Source organism: Dasypus novemcinctus, chromosome 4, assembly GCF_030445035.2.
Source record: "Dasypus novemcinctus isolate mDasNov1 chromosome 4, mDasNov1.1.hap2, whole genome shotgun sequence".
Classification (NCBI taxonomy): Eukaryota; Metazoa; Chordata; class Mammalia; order Cingulata; family Dasypodidae; genus Dasypus; species Dasypus novemcinctus.
In genome coordinates, this window is record NC_080676.1 from 70,435,154 (window position 1) to 70,447,466 (window position 12,313).

Genomic DNA, 12,313 nt, shown 5'->3' on the forward strand with positions numbered 1-12,313 from the left:
AGGATCTCCACCCACCCGTCTGAGCTTAGCTTGCCCTTGAAGCTCTCATCCCAAGGTCACTGGGAGCCAGGAACCAGGGAGATAGATGCTCAGCAGGTGACTGCATCTGTCCAGGGGAGCACCTGCCAGCTTTTACTTCAGCCCCCCCAGGCCAGACCCCACCACCCAGAGAACAGCAAGGGAATAATTACCCCGCACGGGAGGTCAGCCTGCAAAGCCCTCTCTCAGCCTTGTGAGAAGGGCAAGGCCAAGGTGAGGAAACAGGCGGTTCTCAGGAAGGCAGGGACCCACCCAGGGTGAGACCCCCTCGCGGAAGCAGAACGGACATGAACCTGGGTCTGCTGACCCCAGTCCAGGAATCTCTCCACTCCCCTTCACTGTCTCAGCACCAGTCAGAGGTACTTTCTTATTTTAAAGAAAAGAAAAAAAAGGAAATAAAACACAAAAGCCTTCGAACCACCTTCCTGGCTGATCGAAGAGTCTTCTCTAGTAAGAGGGAAAGAGGGCATGGCAGGGGCCCACCACGGGGAGCTGAGCCCCCACGGGCCTGGGGTGGATACGGCGAGGTCCAGTGCTGCACGGCCAAGGGAAATCAGGAACCAGGGTGTGGCCCGGAGCAGGTATCCAGGCCGCCGGTCATGGGCCACGATGGCCGAGGCGTAGAGGAGGCCAGCCAGGGCCGACAGGAACCGGGTCCACAGGTGGATGGAGGGAAATGTCTTACCCCGGCACTGGGCAGAGAGAAGAGGGGATGGGTGGAGAAACACTGTCACACCCCCGTGTGCTTTGTAGCTGGATTCTGAGACCCAGGCTGAGTGGCTTGGTGGGACAGAGCGGGGAGCCCTCTTGTCCACGGCCAGGCCCAAGGGCATCACTTCCATTGGGCTTCCAGCTTTTGCTCAAACTGCTTCCTTTGCCTGGTGAACTCCTATTCATCCTTCAGAACCCACCTTGCATTTGACTCCAGGAAACTTCCACTTACTATCTCCACCCTGAGGGGAGTGAGTGTGTCCCTCTTCTGGGCCCCATCACTTGACATCCCTCTAGCAGAGCAACTTGCACCCTGCTCATGTCTTAGCTCTTTACACATCCATCTGCCCAACAGACTGGGAGGTCCTGAGAGTCCCATCTCAGTGCCCACTGCACCTGGCGCTGGGCAGGGCGCCGTGAACGTCGGCTGGGGGAACACGCAGAAGTGAATGGCTGAATAGTGAAGCACCAAGGCCTGGTCCTTTTCGTCCTGAGCCCACCTACTCACACAGGTTCTGAGCCAGGCCAGATACAGGAGGTCAGGTTTTCTGGGGTAAGATTAGAAATAATATTCTGAAAACTTTGAAGCCAAGAGGATATTTGAGAGGAACGAAAAATGGTAATTTTGGTTAAAAAAAAACAAACAAGTAGAGTTACTTTATATATACATGTATGTGTATATACAGAATACTATATTTAAAAATGTATATAATCACACAGCATATATTTTAACTAATATACATCTATAAATTACATTATATATAATTTAGTTTGCTCACTAGACCATATTTAGAGATACATAGGCCTTGGGAATGGAAAAAAATCAGGGGAAAAAGCATGCTTTGGCCAATTTCCCCCATTTTTGTTTTGACTCTGAATAAGAATCCTCAGGAATGGGACATTTCCCTCTGTGTTCCTTCTCCTTTTGTTCCCAGGCCTCCTGTTTCTGGCCCACCACCCTGAAGACTGATTAATAAAAACAGCACGGTCAGAAGCACCCCGGGGGCCAGCAGCACAGGCAGACTGCGGGGCACTGGCCCGGAGGCGGGGAGTGGAGGCCTTTCCCACCTACAGAGCCCAGCAAGCAGCTCCGGTCCTGTCAGCACCCGCCCAGGGTCTTAGCAGACCCAGCCTAACCCCAACACCCTGTGCAGGACACTGGCAGCCGAGGGGCCCTGCTTGTAGGGCCGGGGCTGCCCTGGCCTCCCGGCACTCGGCCTCGCTCTTGTGCTGCTCCGATGAGCCCTGCTTAGGGGCACTAGTGGGGGGCTCTCCGCTCTCACCCACATGCCAGCTCATTCACAGCACCCACCGTCCTCTAGACTCGATTTCTCCTCAGGCTCAGAACTAGAGCCTACAGGGCTCTATTTCCCTGCAGTGCTGGACAGAGAAGGAGCTTAACAACTGCTTAAAGAATAAAGTGGACGGCGACTCGATGAGACGTTTGCGGTCTTTCTCCAGGACACGCGGGCCTCGTCTAGCAGGTCAGGACAGGCCACTGGGTGGCTGAGCTTGTCTGGGGCTGCCCGGCCAAGCCAGGCTGGGGGCAGGGAGCCCCTCCGTGGCAGGACTTGCCTCCCGCGGCTTCAGCAGCGGCAACGATTCCCGGTGTTGGAGCAGTGCTTTACCCATCAGCCCATGTCCCATTTAAGGACTCGCTCCTGGAGCGACGGGAAGTTTGCCCACCAGGGCCACCCAGCATACCGCTCCTCAGCACCCCACCTTGCCCACGTTAGAAGCAACTTCCGGGGGTCCTGGGCCTGAGGCCCATGCTGGTCAGGCTCCCCGGAACACCCCAGACCCTGCTGGGCTCCTCTCTAATAAGGGTGTCCCAGCACTGGGCTGTTCTTCATGGGACCAGAGACGGGGCTGGCGACACCTGAGGCAGTTCAGCCCAATCCAATCTCACTCTATGAGCCTGCCAGGGGTTTGCCAGGTCTCTGCTTGAATGCCTTCAGTGATGGGGAGCCCACCACCTCCCGAGGCAGCTGACAGGAAGAGCAATACTCTCTGCTCTCGACATGCCAGGCACCACGTGCCGTGTCTTACCCACACAGTGCTTCTCTAACTGAACGGCAAGTGCTCCTCTTTCCCCAGCCTTGGTCTTGGTTCGGTTCTCCAAGGCTACAGAGAATGTCTGCTCTTTCTGCCCCAAGACAGCTCTTCTGATTCCCGCCTGCACCCATGAGCATTTTTCCAAGCCAGATTAAATCACTCACTAACGAGTGTGTGCCAGAACCTACTACAGACACTTGGAGCGCGGTGGAGAATACGGCAGGCAAGGCTGCTACTCTCACAGTGCTGACAGTGGGGTGGGGGAGCCAGACACTGACAGTAATAAATAAAAGAGCTAATGCAGGTTGTGACACATGCCGGGAAGAACAGAAAGCAGAGTGGGGGGCAGGGTGGTGGGGTCTGCGCCAATTCCCTCAAAGGCCTTCATGTGATGCGCTCCACGGCCCCCAGGCCACCCTGGGCACTTCCTGGAGACCCGTGCCAGTGGGTTCCTGGACGGAGCGTGGGGCGCCCCCCTCGCCCTCCCCTGATTTGGATACTTCTGCTGTTCAGTCCTGGTGCCCGCTAAGGTTTCTGGCAATCGTGGCACAGGCTGTAGTTTCCAGAAAATTATCAACGAATACTTTCCCTGTCCCCAAATCCTGTTTCCCTGGAACTGCTATTAAACTGCGGTGCCCTTGGGCAGGTGACGTGTTTTAGACGAAAGGGCCCATCACAGCTAACGCGTTAGGGTGGCCACTGCTGCAGCCAGCGGGCGGCACCCTGGCCCCGCAGGGTCGCTTGTCGGCAGCAGCTTGCTGTCTCTCGGGCGCTTTCCTGCCTCAGCGCTGTGCTCTGCCCACACTGCCTTTCCCCTGGCCTTGGCCTCCACGAAGCCAGCCTTCCCTTCTGAGCCAGCCGAGCCTCCCACCCCAGAGCCTGGCAGCGTTAATGGGGTTCACTCTTGCTCATTTGAATTCAATGGCACGGGAGCTTTATCTCTCCCTCGGCTGAAACCCCAAGCATTGGCTTCTATCTTTCTTACAGCATTACAATATCCTGCATCCCATTTCTGTGTCTCCCATGAGACTCTGAGCTCCCAAGAGCAGGCATGGTGTCTCATGTCTGTACCCCTGCCATGCCCCCGGACTGGCCAATGTGGGGCTTCCCTCATCCCAGAACCTTGGAAAATATCTGCCAAAATGAACTAAAATGCTTTTGAACTACAGTAGAGCCCTCCAGCACCCAAATGACTCTGTCCTCTGAACACCTCTCAGTCTCTAATGGGAGACTTGTTGATTCAACCCCAGTGGCTTTTTTTTCTGAGTGTCTGCTTTCCATTTGCTAAAAGAAATGGGAGAGAAAGCAGCAGGTTTTCCCTGGGAAGGGCTCTGAAAGTTGTCAGGGCCTCCCTGGGTCAGCTGCCCCCTCCCCAGGCAAGCGCCACGGTGACCCACAGCCCCAGCCCCAGCCCATCTCACGATTCTGGAGAGTGGGGGCATCCGGGAAGCCCAGGAGCCGAAGGCAGCGATCCCACCCAGCAGGTAGCCGAGGAGCTCAGTGTTTTCCTGCAGGAACAGGGGGACACTCTCAGCACTGCGCGGAAGCTTGTCCATGCATCTCAAGAAGCAGCAATAGCGACCAGCTCTTTTCCTTTAGTAGGTTCCTATCAACAATGTCAGAGGCTAAACCCCCCTCCCACGGTCAGGGTCGTGGGCCTGGGCATCCGGCAGGACCAGGAGGAGGGAAGGGCCCCGTGTCACCCCAGTTCCTCCCCATGGTGGCTCAGCCTCACCTGCAGCAGGCTTCCCAGCAGCCTCCGCTGCGGCCCTCGGACGGTGCCCGCAGCCTTCGGAACAGCCGCCCAGAGAGCCCAGCCTGGGCCCAGGCTCAGGGGCAGGGCCAGGGCAGATAGGCTGGCCCTCAGTCGCCGCCTCCTCTTCCTCTCCCTGGAGCCCCGACCTGCAAAACAACAAGGTCCCACAGGGCTCCCGGAACCTAGAGCTCATCAGAGCTGCGTGCGAAGAACCGGTGTCCACCTCCACCCCCCGGGCCAGGGCAGGGCTCCGTGGCTGTGCCGCCTCCTTCGAGAAGACTATCCTTCCCTTCCCGACATGGGCACTGCTCTCCTTCCTCAGCCCTGGCGTAGCATTTATGACTTACGCAGGGACAACTGTTATTTCTTGTCCTACAAGTCTGCGTGCATGGGAGCATTGCCTCTACTAGAGCAGAAGGCCCCTGGGGACAGGCACTGTGTTCCGGCAGTTTCTACAGTCCCCACAGCAGAGAAGAACCAGCATGACTTTGGTGAATGCAGCCGTGAAGGAATGTGTTTGTACCAAGGCCCCTCGACTGTGAGCAGGACAAAGGGCAGCGAGCCATTCACAGGAGCCAATGGTTCTCTCGTGTGGACAGCGGCCACAGGTCTGGAGACCTGTGTTCCAGAAGGCTTGTGATTTTGCTCGGAGAAGTCTCTCAGACAACCTCCGGGCCCTCTCCCTCCCCTCCCCTGGATTTCTCTGGCTTCCCTGCCTGATGCCCTCACCACACCACAGCTTTTCCGTCCAGCCCACCAATTTCCATCTTGTTCCTCCCTCTCCAGAGCCTACTCTAGAAGTTCTCAACCCTGGCTGCTTGTGGGAATCACCTGGGGAGTTTTAACACAGCCCAGGCTCTCCCAGACCAGTTCCATCAGCATCTGTGGGAGAGACTGGCCTTCAGTATTTTTAAAGCTCCCAGAGTGACTCCTATATAAAGTCGGGGCTAAAAATCACTGGCCCCCTTTTCCACCATACCACAGTCTTGTTTTCTGCATAATACTAGAGCTTAGTTTCTGGTAATTGAAAAAGGAAAAAAAACCAACACTAACCCTAATCTATGTTTTTATTTCTAAAAACATCTTTAAAATTTCCTTGACATGTAAGTTAGACAGTCATCTGAGCAATTCTAATAAAAACAATTCTTGTCCAGGCATGCGTGTTACACCACTGACCCAGCATCCCCTCTTTTTGCTGTCGTTTCTCAGGAACCCCAGGCCCAGGCATTCCAGGGAACCCAACCCAACTCCACACCTCCAGCCCCCTGCCGAGGTGGTCCATGGCCTTTCCTGGCATCACTTCGTGAAGTTGTGGCGCTTTGCCTGGCTACCCTGGACCTTCATGCTGACGGTCACTGTTCATCCCCCACATGCGGCATCCCCTCCCTGGCCTTTGCCCGTGCTCTTCTTTTCACCTGGAACACCCTGGCCAGGGGTCCCAGCCCCAGTGGTCACATCCTTCCCTGTGACGTTTTTCCCATTCAGTTGCAGCCCCTCCCGTTCCTCTGTACCAGCAGCTCTAACTGTGGCTTAGGGGCCTGTGGACCTCATTTGGCTGAGATCAGAGACTTCATTCACTTGCCTGCACCTGGCAGGGGCCCAGCTCAAGGCCTGGCAAGGAGAAGGCAGCAGTGTACGGAGGGATGAATGGAGGGAGGAAGAAAGGAACCGATGCACACACACTCACCCGAATTAGACTTGAGTTTGGAGCCACAGACTGGGAAGAGAATGAACATAAAGTTTACCAGGTCGACAGCTGCTAGGTAGGCACCAGTGAAGACCTGGGAGCAAATGGAGATAGAGTCCTGGTGTTAAAACATCCTTTTTCAGCAACGACAGCATCTGTCATCCTGGGATGTCCTCTCGCCATGTGTCAGTTCCGTCCCATGCACTGCTGCAGTGCATCCACCCCTATTAGCCCGGTGGAGCCTCCCACCAACCCCAAGAAAAGCTGATTTTCAACTCCATTCGACTGATGAGTAGACGGTGTCCTTAATGGCTGACCCCCAAGTTCCAGACACACCCATCAGTCGAGATGGGACAAGAACCCAGCCTTCCAAGGCCTACTCCTCTCCTTCCACTGCCTGGTGTGGTCTTTGCTGTGTGACTTTGGCCCAGTCACCGAACTTCTCTAAGCCTCAGTGTTCTCATCTATAAAAGAGAGATAATAACAGTGCCGCCCTCTAAGACTTTCAAGTGCACCACTGATCTAATATGTGGAAAGGGCTAAGTATAGTGCCCGGAGGAAGGTAAGTTACCTGCAAAGGTATTAGTTACTATGATGATGAGTCAGTAGCTAAGAGCAGGAGTTCTGGAGTTTGAGTCCTGGCACTGCAATGTATTAGATGGATCTAGATAAGTTATTTAATTTCTCTGTGCCTCAGTTTCCACATCTGTAAAACAGGCGTTAACAATAGCACCCAGGTCATAGGACGGTTTGAGGTTTAACTGAGTTAACACACGAAAGGGCCTTAGTGCCAGGTACTTAGTGTCAAGGACTTAATAATTTTAGTTATTTGCCTTGAGCTGGCCTCATGACATTCCATCAGCTAATGAGAATGAGCACCCAAAATGACAGGAGATGTGCTTCTGAGAAAACACTGCTGAGAGCAGAGTCTAGCACTGTCCAAAGCTGTGTCCTGACCATAGGCTGCCCCCTTCACCTCAAGCTGGGCGGGCACAGGCCAGGACCAGCCCTGAGAGGTGCCCCGGCAGTGCCCACCCCTGGTACTATGGCCTGAGGGGGTTTCCTTGGGGTCTATGTTTTGGGATAGGGATGCTTTGCACAGGTTTGAGGGCCTAGACTTTTGGGAAACTGGAAACTCCTCCTCACTCCCTCCCAAGCCCACACCACCCCCTGGGAAGGATCCAGCACCCCTGCATTGACTGGGCTTTCAGGGCTTTATGACAACAGTTTGAGTGCTACGATGCACCAGACAGGCCCGGTTTAAGTGACTGGGATACAGCAATGAATAAAAGTGACGGAAATCCTTGCCCTTGAGGAACTGACCTGCTAGTAGTGGGTAACATACAATAAGCAACAAACCTAAAAAAATAAGTAAAGCAGGGAAGTGGACTTGGCCCAGTGGTTAGGGCGTCCGTCTACCACATGGGAGGCCCGCGGTTCAAACCCCGGGTCTCCTTGACCCGTGTGCAGCTGGCCCATGCGCAGTGCTGATGCACGCAAGGGGTGCCGTGCCACGCAGGGGCGTCCCCCGCATAGGGGAGCCCCACGTGCAAGGAGTGTACCCCCTATGGAGAGCCACCCAGCGTGAAAGAAAGTGCAACCTGCCCAAGAATGGCGCCGCACACACGGAGAGCTGACACAGCAAGATGACACAACAAAAAGAAACACAGATTCCCGGTGCTGCTGACAAGAATACAAGCGGGCACAGAAGAACACACAGTGAATGGACACAGAGAGGAGACAACTGGGGGTGGGGGAGGGGAAAGGGAGAGAAATAAATAAAAAATAAATCTTAAAAAAAAACCAAAAACTAAAGCACATGGTATATTAGGGAGTAAGTGCTATGGAAAAAAACCAGGTTGAGGGGGCCAGGAACGCTGGGCCTAGAGGTGATCCACAATCTCAAAAGGTCTGAGCAAAGACCCGCAGGAGGCGAGCGGTGAGCTGCGTGGAGACGGTGACACGGGCAACTGAGGAGGGTGCAGGCGCCAAAGGAAGACTGTACGTGTTGAAGGAACAAGACAGAGGCTGCAGCAGCTGCCGCAGAGGGAGGGAGGCCAGGCCCGTGCGGGCTGAGCGCTGGCCCCATGGGCCGACCTACCTGGATGGTGAGCTGTCTGGCCAGAATGGCCCCCACGGTGTCACACAGGCTGGCCAGGAGGCAGCACGCAGCACACAGCGCTGACTGGTCCTGTCCAGACCTCTTTGAGCATCTCAGGTAGAGAAGCCTGGGGAGACAGACCGGGGTGTGGACAGAAGGCGGGTGAGTTCGGGGCCCAGCCCTGGCAGCAGGTGCTTCTGAACTTAGCACACAGGTGGGAAAAAGAAGGATCGGAAGATTCCGAGCCCGTGGCAGGAACCAGGCCTTACGGAAGGAGAAGGCCGCCTCTCTATGAAGAGGAATTACTCCTGCAAGCCAGGGGCGCTGCAGTTAATGGCCCACCACTCAGCATGGACAGACTAGGTGGCAGGTTTTATTTTTCAAAAGGAAACAGGAAGTTTATAAAAGAAACCTAACCACTGCAGTTAATTGCGGAGAAGAGTTAATTGTCCAAATTAAGAGGCAACTTCGGTGTTTCGCTGAAATTAGTAAAGTCCTTCTCACCCCTGTGAAGCAGGGTGGCCTGGCTCCTCTGCCAGCCCGTGCCCGCGCTGAGCGAGCTCTGCACACAGAGAGCGGAACCCCTCAAACACACCTGCAGGCACTCAGGGCTGAGCTCCGCCTGGGCTTCCCCCTACTGCTGACGTCGCTCCCTTATGTCTCCCTCCCTCTGGCCCCAAACACACATCCAGGGACAAGCCCAGAAAGGACAGGGCAGGCTGGGAGGGCCACAGGCCCCCGTTGGCATCACTGATCACTGACACTTTGTTCTAGATGTTTCCCTGCTACATTTCTCTGGAGAAACATCGGTACACAATCACACGTCTGGCTTCATTTCCTTTAACACAGGGTGCAACTGCCCACATCGTTGTTTGGCTGGTTCTGAGCATCAGCCCTAAGAGTGGTGGAGTGGGGATGGAAGGCTCTTGGGCTCCCAAACGTTTCCCCTCCCTGCCAGCTGCCGACCAAAGCCTGAGGCTCACAACGGGAATGGCAACCTGTAATCTTGCTTTGGGCTCTTGCAACCAATTCAGGGACAAGGAGAGAAGACTTTATATTTGAGATTCTCTGAGTTGGACCTAATCAGAAACAGGACCCGCATCAGAAATAATTAACTTCAACCCTCCCATTTGACAGAGGAGGGAACTGAGGCCCTCGCCTATGAGTATAAGGGGACTAACGGCAGGTCTCTGGCTTCGCAGGGGTACGCTTGGTCCGAGCCCTGTTCTTCAGCCATCTGCCCACTTCCCAGGGGCCAGGGATCCCGGGCTGACCAGGGCGCATTCCCCCAAAGACCCGCGGAGGTTCAGGGAAGGCGAGGTGTTCAGGACTGAAGCAGGGTGAGAAAGCAGAGGCTCTGCTCTCAGGCTGACCAGCGGGGCATTCTCCAGGGGGCTCCTCAAACTCCCCAAGCCTTAGTTTCCAGGTAGGAAAAATGCCTAATGATGCTGACCTCGGCCGGTGACTGTGAGGCATGGAGGGTGCCTCTTTAGTTTCCATCCTCTGACCTGGATCGTTTGATCCTTACAAGCCTGCCTCCTTTTAAAATAGGATCAGGGTTTTGGTTCTTTCCATTTACTCTCTGTGGGACCCCAGGCAAGTTATTGAACCTCTTGGAACCCCGAGCTTCCCCGTCTGTAAATGGGAGAAATCCTAGCACCTACCTCACGAGGGCGGTTGCAGGGATTAAGTGAGTTAATAAATGCTACCCCCCTGACCATCACTAGGCCCACGGAAGCCTGCTAAGTGCTTCATTAGTATTCCAGTGCCCAGCAGTGGGGCTGTGGAATCTGTGCATCCCTCTCAGATGCCTGAGGGGACCATCCATCCTGCCTCAGGTGAACCGTCGTCCCAGCCTCTCTCAGGCATGCTGGTGCCTCCTCCTCTGCGAGGGAATAGTCAGTGGGCAGATGGCACCACCCTGGGCATTGCCTGTGCATTTCTGAGCCAGGCACAGGGTGGTTCGAACTGGAGACCCCCTTAGCCAGACCACGCTCTTAGAACGGTGCTCAGGCGATGGTGACTGCCTGGCGAAAACACTCAGGGCACTGGATAGACCAGGGCAAGGCCTGTGGCCAGAATCAGATCACCCCAGTTGAGGTGGCCTTGGAAAAATCGAGGCCAGAAATATTGAGGGGCTTGCCCAAGGTCCCAAAGGGTTGGTGGCAGATCTGGAGCTAGGATAATGGCATTTAATGAGTACTTACTAAATGCTCTACCAGGATTGCCTCAATGAACCCTCCCCTCCATGCTACGCGGTATTATCCCCATTTACATGAAGAAAATGAGGCCCAGAGAGGTTTTATAACTTGTCCCAGGTCACACGGCGAGTCCATGGGGAACCCAGGTCTTCTGGTTTCCATCCAATCCACCACCCAGCCTCCTGCTGGCAGCCAGCCCAGCTTCCCTGTGCGGTGAATACAGAAACAAGTATCTGACTTCAGTCTACCTCGAAATGTTAGTTTCGATCCCGGAATTGTGCTTGCCTCCTCCATCCCCACTTCCCTCTAGGTCTTCAAGAGGGAGTTAGCAGGGTGGTAGCGCCCCAGGCCCCAGGCCCCCCGGCCTCCCCACCCTCGCGCCGCCCGGGCCTCGGTCCCCATTACAGAGCGTGGGCGGCGATCCAGCAGGAGGCGGCGCAGATCCACAGGCCGAAGGAGATACAGACGCGGTGGCGGGCGAAGCAGCGGTCCAGGTAGTCCCAGTCCCAGAGCGCGGGCGCGGCGCTGGGCGCCTCCCCCATGGCACCGCTCGGCGCGCTCCGCGGGGCGCAGCGCCCGAGCCTCCTGCGTGGCGGCGCCCCCGGTGCAGGCTCCCTGGCCCCGGGCAGCGGCTGGAGCGACCGCCCGGCGCCCCCCTCTCTCTGTTCGATTCCGCCGCGGCTGCCCCAGCCCAGAGAACCCACGGCGAGCCAGAGATGGGCGCGCCCACTTCCAGGATCCCCGGCGCCGGCGGAGGCCAAGGCTGGAGGGGGAAAGTTTCCGGGACCGCGCTGTTCCCCACGCCTCGCGGTATTGTTGGGGGTCGGCGGGGCAGAGGCCGCCCCCCAGTGGCGGGAGCCGGGAGCAACCTCCGCACAAAGGCTGCGGCCCCCGCCTCGGAGGCGGCTGCGGCGCCCGCTCCCCGCCGCCGCCTCGGCGGGCCCCCACCCCACCCCGAACCCACACCCGCGGCCGGAGCCCAGCGGGCGGCGCTGGGCCTGCTGCGGACCGAGCCCTAAGCGGGTCACTGTCAGACACTCGGTCCGCTCTCTAATCCGCCGCATTCCCGGAGCCAAACAATACACATTGTTCGCCCCTGGCGCTGCGCTTGGGTGCGGAGGACCCCACGGTGAGCAGGCCCTGGTCCTGATGCTTACAAGCTGCCTCCGAGGAAGGGTGGGGCGGCCGGCCAGGAAAGAGGAAGCGTGCTGGGAGCAATGACTCCTCAATCTGCCTCTCAAGTCTATTTTCTGAAGCTGTCAACAGCACCCTCCGCCCCCATCCAGTCGCGGAGGCTTCTAGACGTCTTCTGACCGCGGCCCACTCCGTAGCAGTTACCTTTGGAATCCGTCCCTTCCTATTGAGCTACACTGCCACTCCTCTCTTGGGTATGCGAAATCGGGGGACGTGCCCTACTCACTCAGTCTTGTTTCAGGCTCTCACCAGGCCTTAAGGCAGGTCTGCCTTATGCTTTCAGCTTTGTAAAGACTAGAAGATAACACTGTTTTGGTTCCCTCTTTCTTAGGGCTTTCCTCTCCCTCAGACAGCATTAGCACTCAGTGGCTGTGCCTAATTTAAAATTGCTTCATTCCTCCCCACCCACTCTGGACCTGGTTTATACATCTCAACTGCTTTTTCAAAAGTAAATAATATTTAGCTCTTAGGCTTTTCTGTGACTTCTTTGAGAATTAAGAAAACCTCATCTCTGAAAAATGTGAACATGCACACATACCCACACACAATTTCACATACAATCTTAAGAA

The 12,313-nt window shown here is 56.0% G+C and overlaps 1 protein-coding gene across 13 annotated transcripts in view; it reads right to left on the reverse strand.

The window, feature by feature from the left end:
* The window catches only part of TMEM44 (transmembrane protein 44), a 122,065-nt gene extending 110,635 nt beyond the window's left edge, over positions 1–11,430 (reverse strand). For 4 of the 13 annotated variants that reach the window (XR_009185520.1, XR_009185519.1, XM_058295573.1 and 1 more), the window contains exons 1-6: positions 10,956–11,423; positions 8,350–8,476; positions 6,249–6,342; positions 4,541–4,707; positions 4,227–4,313; positions 561–731 (exon numbers count right to left, since the gene is read on the reverse strand). Coding sequence is in view for 10 of the 13 variants with exons in the window: in XM_058295573.1 (XP_058151556.1) it covers positions 561–731; positions 4,227–4,313; positions 4,541–4,707; positions 6,249–6,342; positions 8,350–8,476; positions 10,956–11,092 (783 nt within the window). In the remaining 3 variants the exon portion in view is untranslated. Of the gene's footprint in view, positions 1–560; positions 732–4,226; positions 4,314–4,540; positions 4,708–6,248; positions 6,343–8,349; positions 8,477–10,955 lie in introns of all 13 variants that reach the window. The other 9 variants (XM_058295574.1, XM_058295575.1, XM_058295570.2 and 6 more) reach the window with 7 other exon arrangements.
* Positions 11,431–12,313: the final 883 nt, after the last annotated feature.